The sequence below is a fragment of the Sphaerodactylus townsendi genome, linkage group LG10 (genome assembly GCF_021028975.2).
Source record: "Sphaerodactylus townsendi isolate TG3544 linkage group LG10, MPM_Stown_v2.3, whole genome shotgun sequence".
NCBI classification, from domain to species: Eukaryota; Metazoa; Chordata; class Lepidosauria; order Squamata; family Sphaerodactylidae; genus Sphaerodactylus; species Sphaerodactylus townsendi.
This window is the reverse complement of record NC_059434.1, coordinates 12,039,375-12,052,408: the sequence shown is the minus strand read 5'-3', so window position 1 is coordinate 12,052,408 and position 13,034 is coordinate 12,039,375. Positions and strand designations below refer to the sequence as shown.

The window sequence follows — 13,034 nt, the reverse complement described above, 5'->3', positions numbered from 1 at the left end:
TGCTCCCTCCTGGCCGTTTGCTGCTTTGTGCTTGCAAAGGTTGGTTTAGACCAGCCACCGAAAAGGTAGTGCAAGTCTAAACAGCTCCATAGAGGCTTCTCAGCAGTCGAGAGGCTTTTTCTCTTTTTCGAAGCCTCCTTATGCTGCTTCGGAAACTCTCTGGGAGGGCGTGTGAGTCCATTGCAGTACCCATGGTTGCACAGCCACCTAAGCGGTTGGATAGAACATACATCTTTGTGAACATTTTGTTGTGCTCATAAAACAGAAAATGAACAAAATTAATTTGAAACATATAGATGTTTTATTTTTTGTCCCAGAAGTGACTGTGAGTGGCAATGGTTTTTGCACTTGTTAAATGAAAGAGAAGTATCCCAATGATAAGCAACATTTTTAAAAAAATTAATTCCCATTTTTTAAAAAATCCCAGAAACCTCTACTTTGGTGGATAGTTCCTTATCTTGAAAGGATGTACTCAGTTTTTTGCCGTTGTGCAGAGCTGCTGCAACAAGCCAACATGGCAACTCCAGGAACAGAGTGGGAAAAGGCAAATAATGAAAGGAGAGGGATCACAGGAGGCTGCAAGGCAGAGAAGACACAGGGGGAATATGACAGCTGAGAGAAGGCAGGAGAGGTAGCAGCAGCCAAGGCAGAGGAAGGGAAAGAGCAGTGAAAAGATGAAGAGAAAGAAAAAAACCCCACTGGAGCTACAAGGAGAAGCCTGAAGAAGATGAGGGGAAGCAGAGTCCAATAAGATGGGGTAAAGCAATTCCTCCCCCTTCAATGAGCCTTCACGGATCCCCTGACTGTAAATGTCTATGAACCCAAAAACCATCACAAATATGTCCATCACCTCCTACCACATCTGTTAATTTATTCAGGCGCGAATTTACTGCGGAATCGCGTACTAGGACGTTGCAGGTGTTTTTTTGATGCAAGCTGAACATGTATTCTAAAAGGTTTTTAGAAGTAGAAAGTGTTTGGTCACTTTCATCCATTTGGTCGTGCAAGATTGCAGCTGTTGAACTTTTCTGGTTGAACTTTTCCAGTGTCCTAGTCCACAGGCGGCGCTGGTGGCTCCTCTCCCTATTAGTTGAAAATATACTGAGTTAGAACAAAGTGGTGAAAGGTGTACAAAACAGAAGTACCTTGTTTCTGCCAGGAAACTGGGTCCAAAATTGACCAGGGTAAGTTGCAGGCACTTAAAAGATTGCACTTACCTGTGACGGTTAGTGGTCACTTGTGCAGTGACACATGGGTACTGCGTATTTGGAGTCCTGCTGTGAAGAGGGCTTTTTTGGGGGGAGGAGAAGCTCAGAATCACTACTGTCACTCTGTTCCTCATTCTGTCTTCGGCCCCTTCCGCACATGCAAAATAATGCGTTTTCAAACCACTTGCACAACTGTTTGCAGGGCGGGTTTTATATTCCTTGACAGCTTGAAGAGCATAACTTGGGCAGCTCTTGAAAAGTGCATTGACTATGCATGTCTTCAGAATGAGACGCTAATGCAGCGCGGGTACAGTGTGAAATAGGGCAGAGCATCCTTCTTTCAGTTCCTCTCAACCAATGCCAGAATAAGGTAAACTTTAGCAGATTGTGTGAAGAAGTCACATGAGGGAAGGTTTTGCTACTTTGTGCTGGTCCTCTGATAGCATTTCCAGCTCCACCCTCCCAAAAGAACACTTGGATCTGGGCCGTTATTCACTACTTCTTGGCAATTTTGAACCCAAGGGTGGAGAAGGCATAGATTTTTCTGCCTACCCCGTCTAATTTACAGTCCTCATTATCAAGTGGATCCATGGCTCTAAGAGGAACACAGGACATGTTGATTTTGAGAGACTAGATCATGTGAATCAGTTATTCACTGTATAAGCAAAAGTCTTTGCTGAGGGAATATATGGATGGTTCCAGCATCTTGTCCTTGGGTGAGCATTCAGAGGCATAGTCCAATTCTCTGTCCTTGCTAAGATCATATTAGAGATCCTGCACTCTTCCCCAATGTGTTAGACTTGGGGTTAACCCGGAACCATAAGAACCAAGGCTGTTTGGATCCATCTGCCAGCGACAGAAGGTGGTGGTGTTTTATTTGTTGTTTTTTTCTCAAGCCGTGCTAGACAAGGAGTTTTCCCAGAGTGCTGATTTTAGGTGGGAGGCTTTATCATGCCTAGCTTTCACAGTGAACTTACGGCAAATAGAGCAGTGTGAGACATTGTGCCAAGGCACATAAGACATTCATCATGGTTGTTGGCGTGGGGAATGTTGATCCCACAGAAACTGCACTTTTTGAAGAGCACTTCTGATGCCATATTCTGGAAAGGTTTTGAGGTAGGTAGTTGTTGGCAGTAAGTTTCAACTGAAACTGAGAAACTTCTGGAGTTGCAGAGACAGAACTGAGGGAAGGTGCTTTGCTCTGCAAAAGGAGGGGCGACTGTGTGTGGAGGGTGGTGGTGGTCAGAGCACCCACATGAGTTTTTGAGCTTCAAAAAGAAAACATCTCTCCATGCAGGCTTGCATGTGCACAGTATCCATGCAAGACTGCACAGGTATTGCAACATGCAACCAGGAGACATTCAGGCCTCAGTCATCTTTGATGAGCAGGCAATAAGGCTCCAGATCAGCTAAACCAAGTATTAATACCAGGAGCCTGGGCTTTTCTTGTCTGATTAACATAACTGGACAATCTCAACTAAAGAATACTTTGTTCTTTTTCTACATACATAGATGCAAGTGGCAGCTGAGGAAAAGGAGATAATAAAAATTCCCTTCCACCCGTGCCTTCTGCTACTAATTGCAGAGTCCAACCTATAGCGTACTTGTACTGATTTGTTTTATGTAAAGCAACTATATGGCTTCATTCCTTCAATATTAATTTATCTCTCTGCCACAACTGCTACTCTGAAAACATCAGATTATTCAATCAGGCTACATAAAACAGTAGAAAACACACTTACGTTATGTGGGCTGGTTGGTTTTTCAGCTCGATTAGATCTCCTAAAGTTTGTGGGTCTCATCAAGAACAAGACAAGGGCCAGGACCAGCCAGGCTGCTATTATCATTGTAACATTGATGCCATTATCAGCTGATGGATTTGGTCCTGGCACTAGAAAGAAAATAGAATTACATTAGGGGTAGTATGCAGATCTCCTTTATCTACTTGGATACATAAAGAATGTGTAAATAGGAAGAGCCCACTCTACAAACCACAGTTAACAAGAAAAACTAGCCTCTTTGGACACCCGTGCAAAATATAGTTGTGAAATTCTGCAAAACCAAGTCTGCATAACCAACCACTGAGAATCTTCCCTTCTTCCAAATATTAATAATTAATAGCTCTTGCTGGAGGAGAAGAGGGTATGGATGCTAGTCACCCAAGGTACAGAATACTAAATTATTGCAAGCAGCTATCCCCCCCCCCGCCCCACCCCAATATTTGAAGGTGCCAAAAGAGTAACTAATACCTCTAAAGCCCTCTCCTTAGCTAGTGGAGGCAGGTTCTAAACACTCACCAGCTACATTCTCTATACATTATTTTAAAAACTTTTAAATGTACATATTTACTACAGTTGCATGGGGAAAAAAAGAATCAATTAAATATTATCCAATGAAGCTACGATGGGGAATCCTTCACTGCTGCTCAGAGGGTTGCTCTGGAAGCAGCAACTCCAGTAGAAGAGGAATGTTGAAGACCAGAAGTTTCATCAGTTAAAGAGAAATGTACTGACATCATAATGCCTAGATTAGGGTAATATAAAGACCTCTCTTGAGAGCCCAGTGGGGGTTATTGGGTCTTGGCAGAGGAGCTGAGTGGACATCCTGAGATCTGATGGGGCTTATCCTCTAAGTGAGGGGAAATCTTCCTGGTCACAGCAACAATGAAGTTCGGTAATAAGAAAACATTACTTTTGATCATCACAAATACTGGTTGATGATTCCAAAACTCAGCAAATGGAGCCACTTTCATCCAAATGGAGCTTGAGCTCCTAAAGCACCATGGCAAGATAGCAACTAAAAGAATTAAGATCGCTTATTTTACAGATAATTGACAGTAAAATTGGACAATGTTCACTGAGAAAAGTAAATGAATTGTGCCTGGTAGTAATATCGATATATCAAGGTCCCCAGCGTTTTTGAGTTTGTGGGCACATCTGGAATTCTAGCACACAGTGGTGGGCACAACCACAAAATGGCTACTACAGGAGGCAGGAGCAGCAGTGGCGTAGGAGGTTAAGAGCTTGTGTATCTAATCTGGAGGAACCGGGTTTGATTCCCCCGCCTGCTGTCTGAGGCCAGGAGGTTTATCTGGGAATTCAGATTAGCCTGTACATTCCCACACACGCCAGTTGGGTGACCTTGGGCTAGTCACAGCTTCTCGGAGCTCTCTCAGCCCCACCTACCTCACAGGGTGTTTGTTGTGAGGGGGGAAGGGCAAGGAGATTGTAAGCCTCTCTGAGTCTCCTGCAGGAGAGAAAGGGGGGATATAAATCCAAACTCTTCTTCCATGTACATCCAGAGGAAGAGTCCAAGCACAGGGTAATTTCAAAAATACACGAGGAAAGACAACAGATTAACACCAGTGCTGGAGCAGCAGCAGCTGCCAATGTTGATTTAATCTGCCCAACCAATAAGAAGCCAGGCTAGGCAAGAGCCCCCATCTGACCCCATCCACTTTCTAAAAACACTCTGCAGGTTCCAGGTAAGGTGTCAATGAATACCACGGCATCCCTGGGCATCACGTTGAGGACCCATACCATATATGGTCAGACACCACAGAGGCAACTTGTGCTCCATAATATTGTTTCTAAAGATGTAAAAAGTCTGAGCAAATCATTTCCAACACTTAAAATGGTTCGTGTTGAACTGTTTAACCCTGCTGGAGTACCGTCAGTAGCAAATTTGTATTCCCTGTTATCATGCTTTTCTCCAAATCCATCCCTTTTGTGGATACTCTTTGGAGGGACATTTAGGGACAGCAATTGTACTCTATCTCTCTCTTTCCTTTCAACCTTTGATATATCCCAGAGGGAGCATTTAAACCTTGCCCTCAGCTTCCTGCTGGGCCCTCTCCTTTGAGTATAGCCCGGAGTCTGATTCTGCCTTTGATTCATTGCCTGACAGTTCCCAGGGGTTTAACGTTCGCAATAAAGGGGGCTGGATGAGAACAGAGCAGCATCTCCACCCACTGAATCACTGTCCAACAACTGCCTATCTGAGTCACTGTACTGATGTTTTCACATGAACATTCACAAATGACTGTTTCTTAAATGCTGTCTGCCTCACTTCCATTTAGTCTTCAGCTGCTTTAGATTATTTTGTGTGCGCTGATCTCTGAAAGTCAAGGAAACTATCTGGCTACGCTCCACCAGATGGGTGCTTTTCAGCTTCCTGCACACATAGTCTCTTAGTGCCTTTACTTACTTGTCAACATGGCTGTAAATATTAGAACATAAGAACATAAGAACATAAGAACAAGCCAGCTGGATCAGACCAAAGTCCATCTAGTCCAGCTCTCTGCTACTCGCAGTGGCCCACCAGGTGCCTTTGGGAGCTCACATGTAGGATGTGAACGCAATGGCCTTCTGCGGCTGTTGCTCCCGATCACCTGGTCTGTTAAGGCATTTGCAATCTCAGATCAAAGAGGATCAAGATTGGTAGCCATAAATCGACTTCTCCTCCATAAATCTGTCCAAGCCCCTTTTAAAGCTATCCAGGTTAGTGGCCATCACCACCTCCTGTGGCAGCATATTCCAAACACCAATCACACGTTGCGTGAAGAAGTGTTTCCTTTTATTAGTCCTAATTCTTCCCCCCAGCATTTTCAATGAATGTCCCCTGGTTCTAGTATTGTGAGAAAGAGAGAAAAATGTCTCTCTGTCAACATTTTCTACCCCATGCATAATTTTGTAGACTTCAATCATATCCCCCCTCAGCCGCCTCCTCTCCAAACTAAAGAGTCCCAAACGCTGCAGCCTCTCCTCATAGGGAAGGTGCTCCAGTCCCTCAATCATCCTTGTTGCCCTTCTCTGCACTTTTTCTATCTCCTCAATATCCTTTTTGAGATGCGGCGACCAGAAGCTTCACATTTTGAAAAAAAAGTAAATTATTACTAATCATTAACACCCCTTAACTTTAATGCAGGCTTTTAGACCAGGAAATGTTTGATAACACTGGAGGCCTAAGGAAGGGAGGGAGAGACAGTCAAAGAGAGCCTGTGTGAGAGAGACCTTTGGTCAGGCACACTCTCTCACCCGACCATACCTCGCAGGATTGTTGTGAGACTAAAGTGGAGCAGCAAAGAATAGAGTTCCTTGCAGGAAAGGTGGAACAAAAATGTACTGAATAAGAATGTCCAGCACTGCCAATCTGCAAGGCACAAAAACCTTACATACCATGTATTCGATGACATTTACAGTAACATCTAAGTTTTAAATAAAAGATACAAATAAAAACATGAAACCTGCTGGGTGACCTTGGGCTGGTCACAGTTCTCTCAGAACTTTCTCAGCCCCACCTAACTCACAAGGTGTTTGTTGTGGGCAGAGGAAGGGAAAGGAGTTTGTAAGATGCCTTGAGACCCCTTACAGGAGAGAAAGGTGGGGTAGAAATCCAAACTGTTCTTCCTCATAGCAAGGACCATATATGCACATTATTATAATTTGCTAAATACTCTACTTGCTGTATACTTAGTAACCTTATTCTTACTAGACAAAAGAGGTGCTGGTTATTTCATTAACAATAGCCCCCCCCCCCCAAAAAAAAAAACCATCCACCACTTAGTTCAAAATACCACTTAGTTCAAAAACATCCACCACTTAATTCAAAGTATGGTTCAGTAACTGCAAGCACACTAGTCGCACAATGTATCCACTTCCTACACTGAGATTTTAACTTCTAGAGACTTGGAGGAGAGAGGTGAACCACAAACAAGTCTAGCAACTCAGACTAACATATGGTTGCCAGCCCAGCAGTAGCAGCTAGTGAGAGACTGAAAGGCCTATCTGTTGAACATCACACCAATGTCATGATATCACTCTGAATAAAAACCAAAAGGATGTCACCATGTTGTGACAACACTCAAGGATTCGCCAAGAACTAACTCTATGGTTTAACCATGCCGTTTTCTTGAATCCTAGAGAACCTTTCTGATGCAATGACATCACCTCTGGTTTGTGCCAGAAGTGGTCATGGCGCTGGTGAAATGCTGAATGCCCTCCTATTCACCCCACCCTGCACCCTGTCAAGTGGCAGCAGGGAATTGATGGTTCAGGGTGAGAGTCTCCCCACTTCAATAGGGGCTGAACAGTCCTATATGGACAACATTTTAACAGGGCCTCTTCAAAAATAAGAATGAAATAGAGACAGTGATTTGCCAGAGAATAGAATATAGGAACTTGTCATAGGATGAGGATAGTTGGAATAGAGAATGTCCAAAGTATAGCTGGGTTTTACAGCAAAAATAGTCTGAAGGCTCCATAAAGACTAACACATATATTGCAACATGAACATTTCAATTTGCCACTGAAAGGATTTTCTATGTAAAACAGGTACATACTAAAGATACTGTTATCTTCAAGTCAAAACAAACATTTCCCACAGTTCTTTTACACAAAACTTGATAACCTCACTTTGCCTATCTAACAAAAGATGGGATAACTATCACAAACTCTTGAGTGAACGGATAACTCTTGGTATTACATTTTGTTTTAAACCTGCCTTTATTTATTTGGAGGAGTTCTGTGCAATCTCTCCCGAGAGCGTGCTTGAAGGGGCTTACATAAAATGTCATAAAACTTATAAACAATGATTAAACTATTAAAAAATGTACAATCCAGCCGGAGCATAAAACATTCAGCAATTTAATACAATTCTTATAAAGTTAATCTTCTCTTTGTAACATGTCTTGCTCCCTCAAATGGCACTCCTCTCTATTGTGAATATAAAAGCATTGTTTCCTAAAACAGAATGGTGAGCTCAGGATACCTGAACTATACTCATCAGCTCTTACCAGCATGGCCACTGGCCATGCTGGACAGAGGCTGGGATGGGAATTGTAGTTCTGAACATCTGAGAGCTGCAGGTTCCCACCCTGCCCTAAAAAAAAGATATTCATTAGTAAGTGTTGACTAACAAAAGTTTATGATGGAATAACGAAAGTGAGTTGTTGTAGGAGTTTATTGTATGGGTTATACGAGTAGTATTCCTGATATTAGATCTGTGGCTGGCATCTTCAGAAGATGCCAGCCACAGATGCAGGCAAAACGTCAGGAGAGAATGCTGCTAGAACACGGCCATACAGCCCGGAAACCACACAGCACCCAAGTGATTCCGGCCGTGAAAGCCTTCGACAAAACAAATCTAGTTAGTTTTTAAATGCCACTGGACTCCTGGCTCTATTGATTTTTCAAAACTCAAGCCTTCCTATTTTATCATGTTTTTCCTGGTCCCCAAAAATGGCTACCACCTCCTTCCAACACCTTTGTCCAGGAAATGGCTGCGGGTTAATTCAACATTGAGGTTCTATCTTTCTGTGAGACAAGGTATAGTTATAATAAAACCCAAATGAATTCTGATGGCAGACATACTCAACGATTCCTGTGATCTCATATGTGAGAATGTTGCGAGTTTTTTGAGGAACTATTTGGTCAGGCGCAATCATTGCCTACATAGCAGTAACGGCTAAACTATTTTATGTGTGCGTGAATGTTGTGAATGTTCAACGTTGTTTTAATGTATTTTAATATTTTAATGTCTCAGTTAGTAGATAAATGCCCCTTTTTACTAACTCTGTAATTTATAATGCCAATAAAGGCTTTGGAATCGGATAAAACCCAAATAAAACAATAAGATGTCAATTGGTCAAAAATCACAGTCTCAATTTTCCCTCATCCCAACATCCCATCATACTCCGAATAGTTAACTCAGTGTTTCCCAACCTTTTTGAGGTCAGGGTACCCTTGACCTCACTCTTCATATCTCACGGTACCCCTGCCGCCACCCTCCACCTTCCCCTCCCATTGCTCCCTAGCACATTACTCCCACCCTCTTCCCCTCCCAGGTGAAGGGCACTTGGGGTGGAGGGTACGTTGACCTTGTGGCAGGCTCCTGCCCGTGGGCTAGCTCCATGTCCTTGCTGGCTCAAGTGGGAGACACCACAAAAAATGAGGCAGCAGCCCCTGACATGCTGCTCGATGACACCCCAGGGTACCACGGTACCCTGGTTGAGAATGGCTGAGTTAACTATTGGAACTGGGAATGGGGGAGGGGTACAAAGACATCAAGAAAAGAAAGATAAGACAGTTTGGGAGGTGAGTGTGATGGATTGGACATATGGGTTGCCTCAACTAAAAGACTATTCCGCTATTTGCATATCCAGAATGCAGCAAATCCTCCACTGCATCCCTTAAATGAAAGTACTGTTTGTCAGACTCTGGAAGGAACCTTCAGTCTCACTAGGTAAAGGCATTAGGAGTGCCTGCCAGACAACATAGGGGGCAGGAAAAGGATGAAACCGCTAAGGATTAGTCAGAACACACTTCCTCAAATGCTTTGGAATGTAAATCCACCAGGTCCAATTGTATATGCAGAACAGTGTGGAGGGGGAGAGATGCTTAAAAAAAAGAGTCTGGAGCAAAACAAAATCCAATCAAAAGGATAATAGTTCACTCAGCTTCTCTTTGTAACCCCAATAGATTTACGCTCCCCGAGCATCTGAGGAAGTGTTAAGTCTTTAACATATCACTGAAGGAATCATGTTTTATTTTGTATTAAACAAGTCACGGATAAGGAAGAAAGGCGAGGGGAGAAGGGGGATGAATACAGTGAAAAAGCCTTACCCAGCAGGAAAGCACTGCATTTAGGTTGCAAAATCCATTAAACAAGTAAATCTGTGATTTAATAAGCAACAAAGTGCAAAACGTATAAATCAGCAAGCACAACAGTCACAACGAAGAATCTTTGTGAACTAAATCAACTGTAAAGCCGTAGACCAATCTCCGCACTATTAACTGTCCTTGTTCAGGTGCGTTGTAAACGGTCCAGGATCTTAGGCTTCTGGAACACGCAGCAGTGACGTTGGAGGTTAACAGCTCATGTATCTAATCTGGAGGAACCAGGTTTGATTCCCAGCTCTGCCGCCTGAGCTGTGGAGGCTTATCTGGGGAATTCAGATTAACCTGTACACTCCCACACACGCCAGCTGGGTGACTTTGGGCTAGTCACAGCTTCTTGGAGCTCTCTCAGCCCCACCCACCTCACAGGGTGTTTGCTGTGAGGGGGGAAGGGCAAGGAGATTGTCAGCCCCTCCTCCTCTTCTTCTTCCTCTTCTTCTTCTTCTAAGTCCTAAACCAGATATTATCTAAACTTCTGAGTAGAAAAAATCAAGTCAATGATGAGACTCTTGGTGCGCTGGCAACTGCTATGTTAGAACGTGTCTGCAGCTAAACCACGTTTGAGAGAATCTTTCTCGGCGTCTATGTTCATATATTCTTGCCATTCTTTCTTTAAAGGAGTACCATGATGTATAGAAATTTCATACATCCCCACAGATGGCTCAGATGGCAGCAACAGACCACAATGATGGTTAATAGTGCGGAGACTGGTCCATGGCTTTAGTGCGCAAAAATTCTTTGTTGTGACTGTTATGCTTAATTGCAGATTTATCATAGACGTTTTGCACTCTGTTGCTTATTAAATCACTCTCTACATGAAAGTTTAATGGATTTTGCACCTTGAGTACAGTGTTTTCCTATTGTGTAGTTGTCTTGTATTAAGCCAAAGCCTTCAGTAATTTGCAGTGTTCAAAGCCTTTCACCCCATAATGGTTAAAACAGCATTATAAGGTAGAACACTGCAAATGGGAGCAGAGAATGAGAGACGAGTGGTTTCTGTGAGGTCACCTACAAGTTCATGGTTGCACTGAAGTTTGCTCACATGTTTAGCAACAGTACTATACCATTTCTTACAGGGACAATCTGCACCCTGAGGAGGTCGACCTCTTCATCTCTGCTTGAGGCCCCTGCACTAGAAATGCCTCTTCCCAGTCTTTTCTGTTGCAAGGGAAAAACGACTCTCCAGTTTTAATTCAGAAAAGCAGACTTTCTCAGCTTTTAGATGTTTTTGAACACTGTTATATGGTTATATGGTTATTTCAAAGCAAACAGGTACAAATTCATGGGGGCTTCCCTTTCTCTTTGCCCTCTAACTCCCCACCCCCCTTCTGCTGTTTCCCATTTTTTAATACAGGCAATAACAACAACCTAGCTTTCATTTAAAAGAGGACTTTTCCAATCTTGAAACATTCCCTCTCAGGCCTGGATTTTTTTTAGTTTCGTATTTGTTTGTAGCAACACCAGAACAGACGTCATTCTGACTTCAGCTGAGCCACAGGCTGCCGGCTTCCTAAGCCAAGCCGCACCCAAACCGCAGCCAGTATTGCTGTAATCCTTAAACCCGAAGGGCTTGTTCATAGCAGCAGCAGCTGGACATCAGGAAGCAAAAGAATTGTAGGAATGAATAGCCGAGGAGGACACAGAGTGGTTGGGATGCTGCCAAACAAAAGAGCAACGTGCACCAACTCTTCCTAATACCTTCATTTCCAAATGGGAACAGAGTTAACATGCTCAGATCTAAACTCTTTACAGATTTGCTTAAAGGGAAAGGGGGGGAAAGCTGAGATGATCCAGAAGAAAGCTACGTAAGATACTTCACAGCTGAACTGGAAACCACCGTAACAAATTATTGTGAAATCTGTGCAAACATCCCTCAAAGTTCTCTTTGTTGTTCCTAACAGCTCCTGCCAGGCGACCTGGTTTCCTCCTTTGATTGTGGGAACACCGTCAACATCGTTTACCTCAATTTCAGTAAAGCTTTTTAACAGAGTCCTCCACGACTCTTTTACAGTAAGGTTAGTTCAGACGTTGAATCGGCTGCCTGTGGAGGTGATGAACTCCTCACCTCTAGTAGTCTCCAAGCAGAGCTTGGAAAAACACTTGTCTGGGATGCTTCAGGCAGATTCTGCGCTGAGAAGGTTGGACTGGATGGCCCCTTCCAGCCCTATGATTTTGTGATTCTATGATGTTCTGATAGGTAAAGTGGAGCACTGCCGACTTAACTCTAGGTAAGTGAGGTGGATAGGAAACTGGTTGATGAATTATACCCAAAGAGTAGTTATCAGTCCAATTTCATCTCATTGGAGGGAAGTGTCCAGTAGGATGCCAAAGGGTTTAATTCTGGGCTTGGTATTTTTCAATAGTTTTATAAATGATCTAAATAGGCGGTTGGAGAGACTATTCATTAAATGCTTTAGACTAGTCCCGCACTGAGCCAGTATGCCCCCTTCTGACTCTTTGATTGTATGATTCTTATTGAATTGGAAAAGGACCATGTAATACATTAAGCCTCTAGACGAGGGCTCCCCAACCTTTTTTAGCTTGTGGAAACGTCTGGAATTCTGATATGGCACGGTGGGTGCAGCAACAACATGGATGCCATAAAATGGCTGCTTCAGGAGGCGGAGCCAGCTGCAAAATTATCGGCACAGCTTAACTTCAGTAACACAGTGCTTATACTTGTGCTGGCGCGGCAATGTTTTAAACAATCTGCACAGACCATCAGATTTCTAACAGTTAAGCAGAAACCTTGCTGGGCAAAAGCCCTACCTGGCCCTGCTAGGAATGCTGGCCTCCAGGTGGAACCATAGAAGAAGAAGGAGGAGGAGGAGGAGTTTGGATTTATATCCCCCCTTTCTCTCCTGCAGGAGACTCAAAGGTGCTTACAATCTCCTTGCCCTTCCCTCCTCACAACAAACACCCTGTGAGGTAGGTGGGGCTGAGAGAGCTCCGAAAAGCTGTGACTAGCCCAAGGTCACCCAGCTGGTGTTTGTGGGAGTGCACAGGCTTCCCCAGATAAGCCTCCACAGCTCAGGCGGCAGAGCTGGGAATCAAACCTGGTTCCTCCAGATTAGATACATGAGCTCTTAACCTCCTATGCCACTGCGTAGCTCATCCCCATAATAAAATTATCAGCTCCCCTTGAGAAAAC

General features: G+C 43.6%; 1 protein-coding gene across 1 annotated transcript in view; it reads right to left on the bottom strand.

Annotated features, from left to right (window-relative positions):
• Positions 1-282: 282 nt before the first annotated feature.
• The window catches only part of SMIM14 (small integral membrane protein 14), a 50,600-nt gene continuing 37,848 nt past the window's right edge, over positions 283-13,034 (bottom strand). Inside the window, exons 5-6 of the mRNA XM_048509865.1 lie at positions 2,951-3,099; positions 283-1,083 (exon numbers count right to left, since the gene is read on the bottom strand). Coding sequence (XP_048365822.1) covers positions 1,051-1,083; positions 2,951-3,099 — 182 coding nt within the window. The 3' untranslated portion in view covers positions 283-1,050. The remainder of the gene's footprint in view (positions 1,084-2,950; positions 3,100-13,034) is intronic.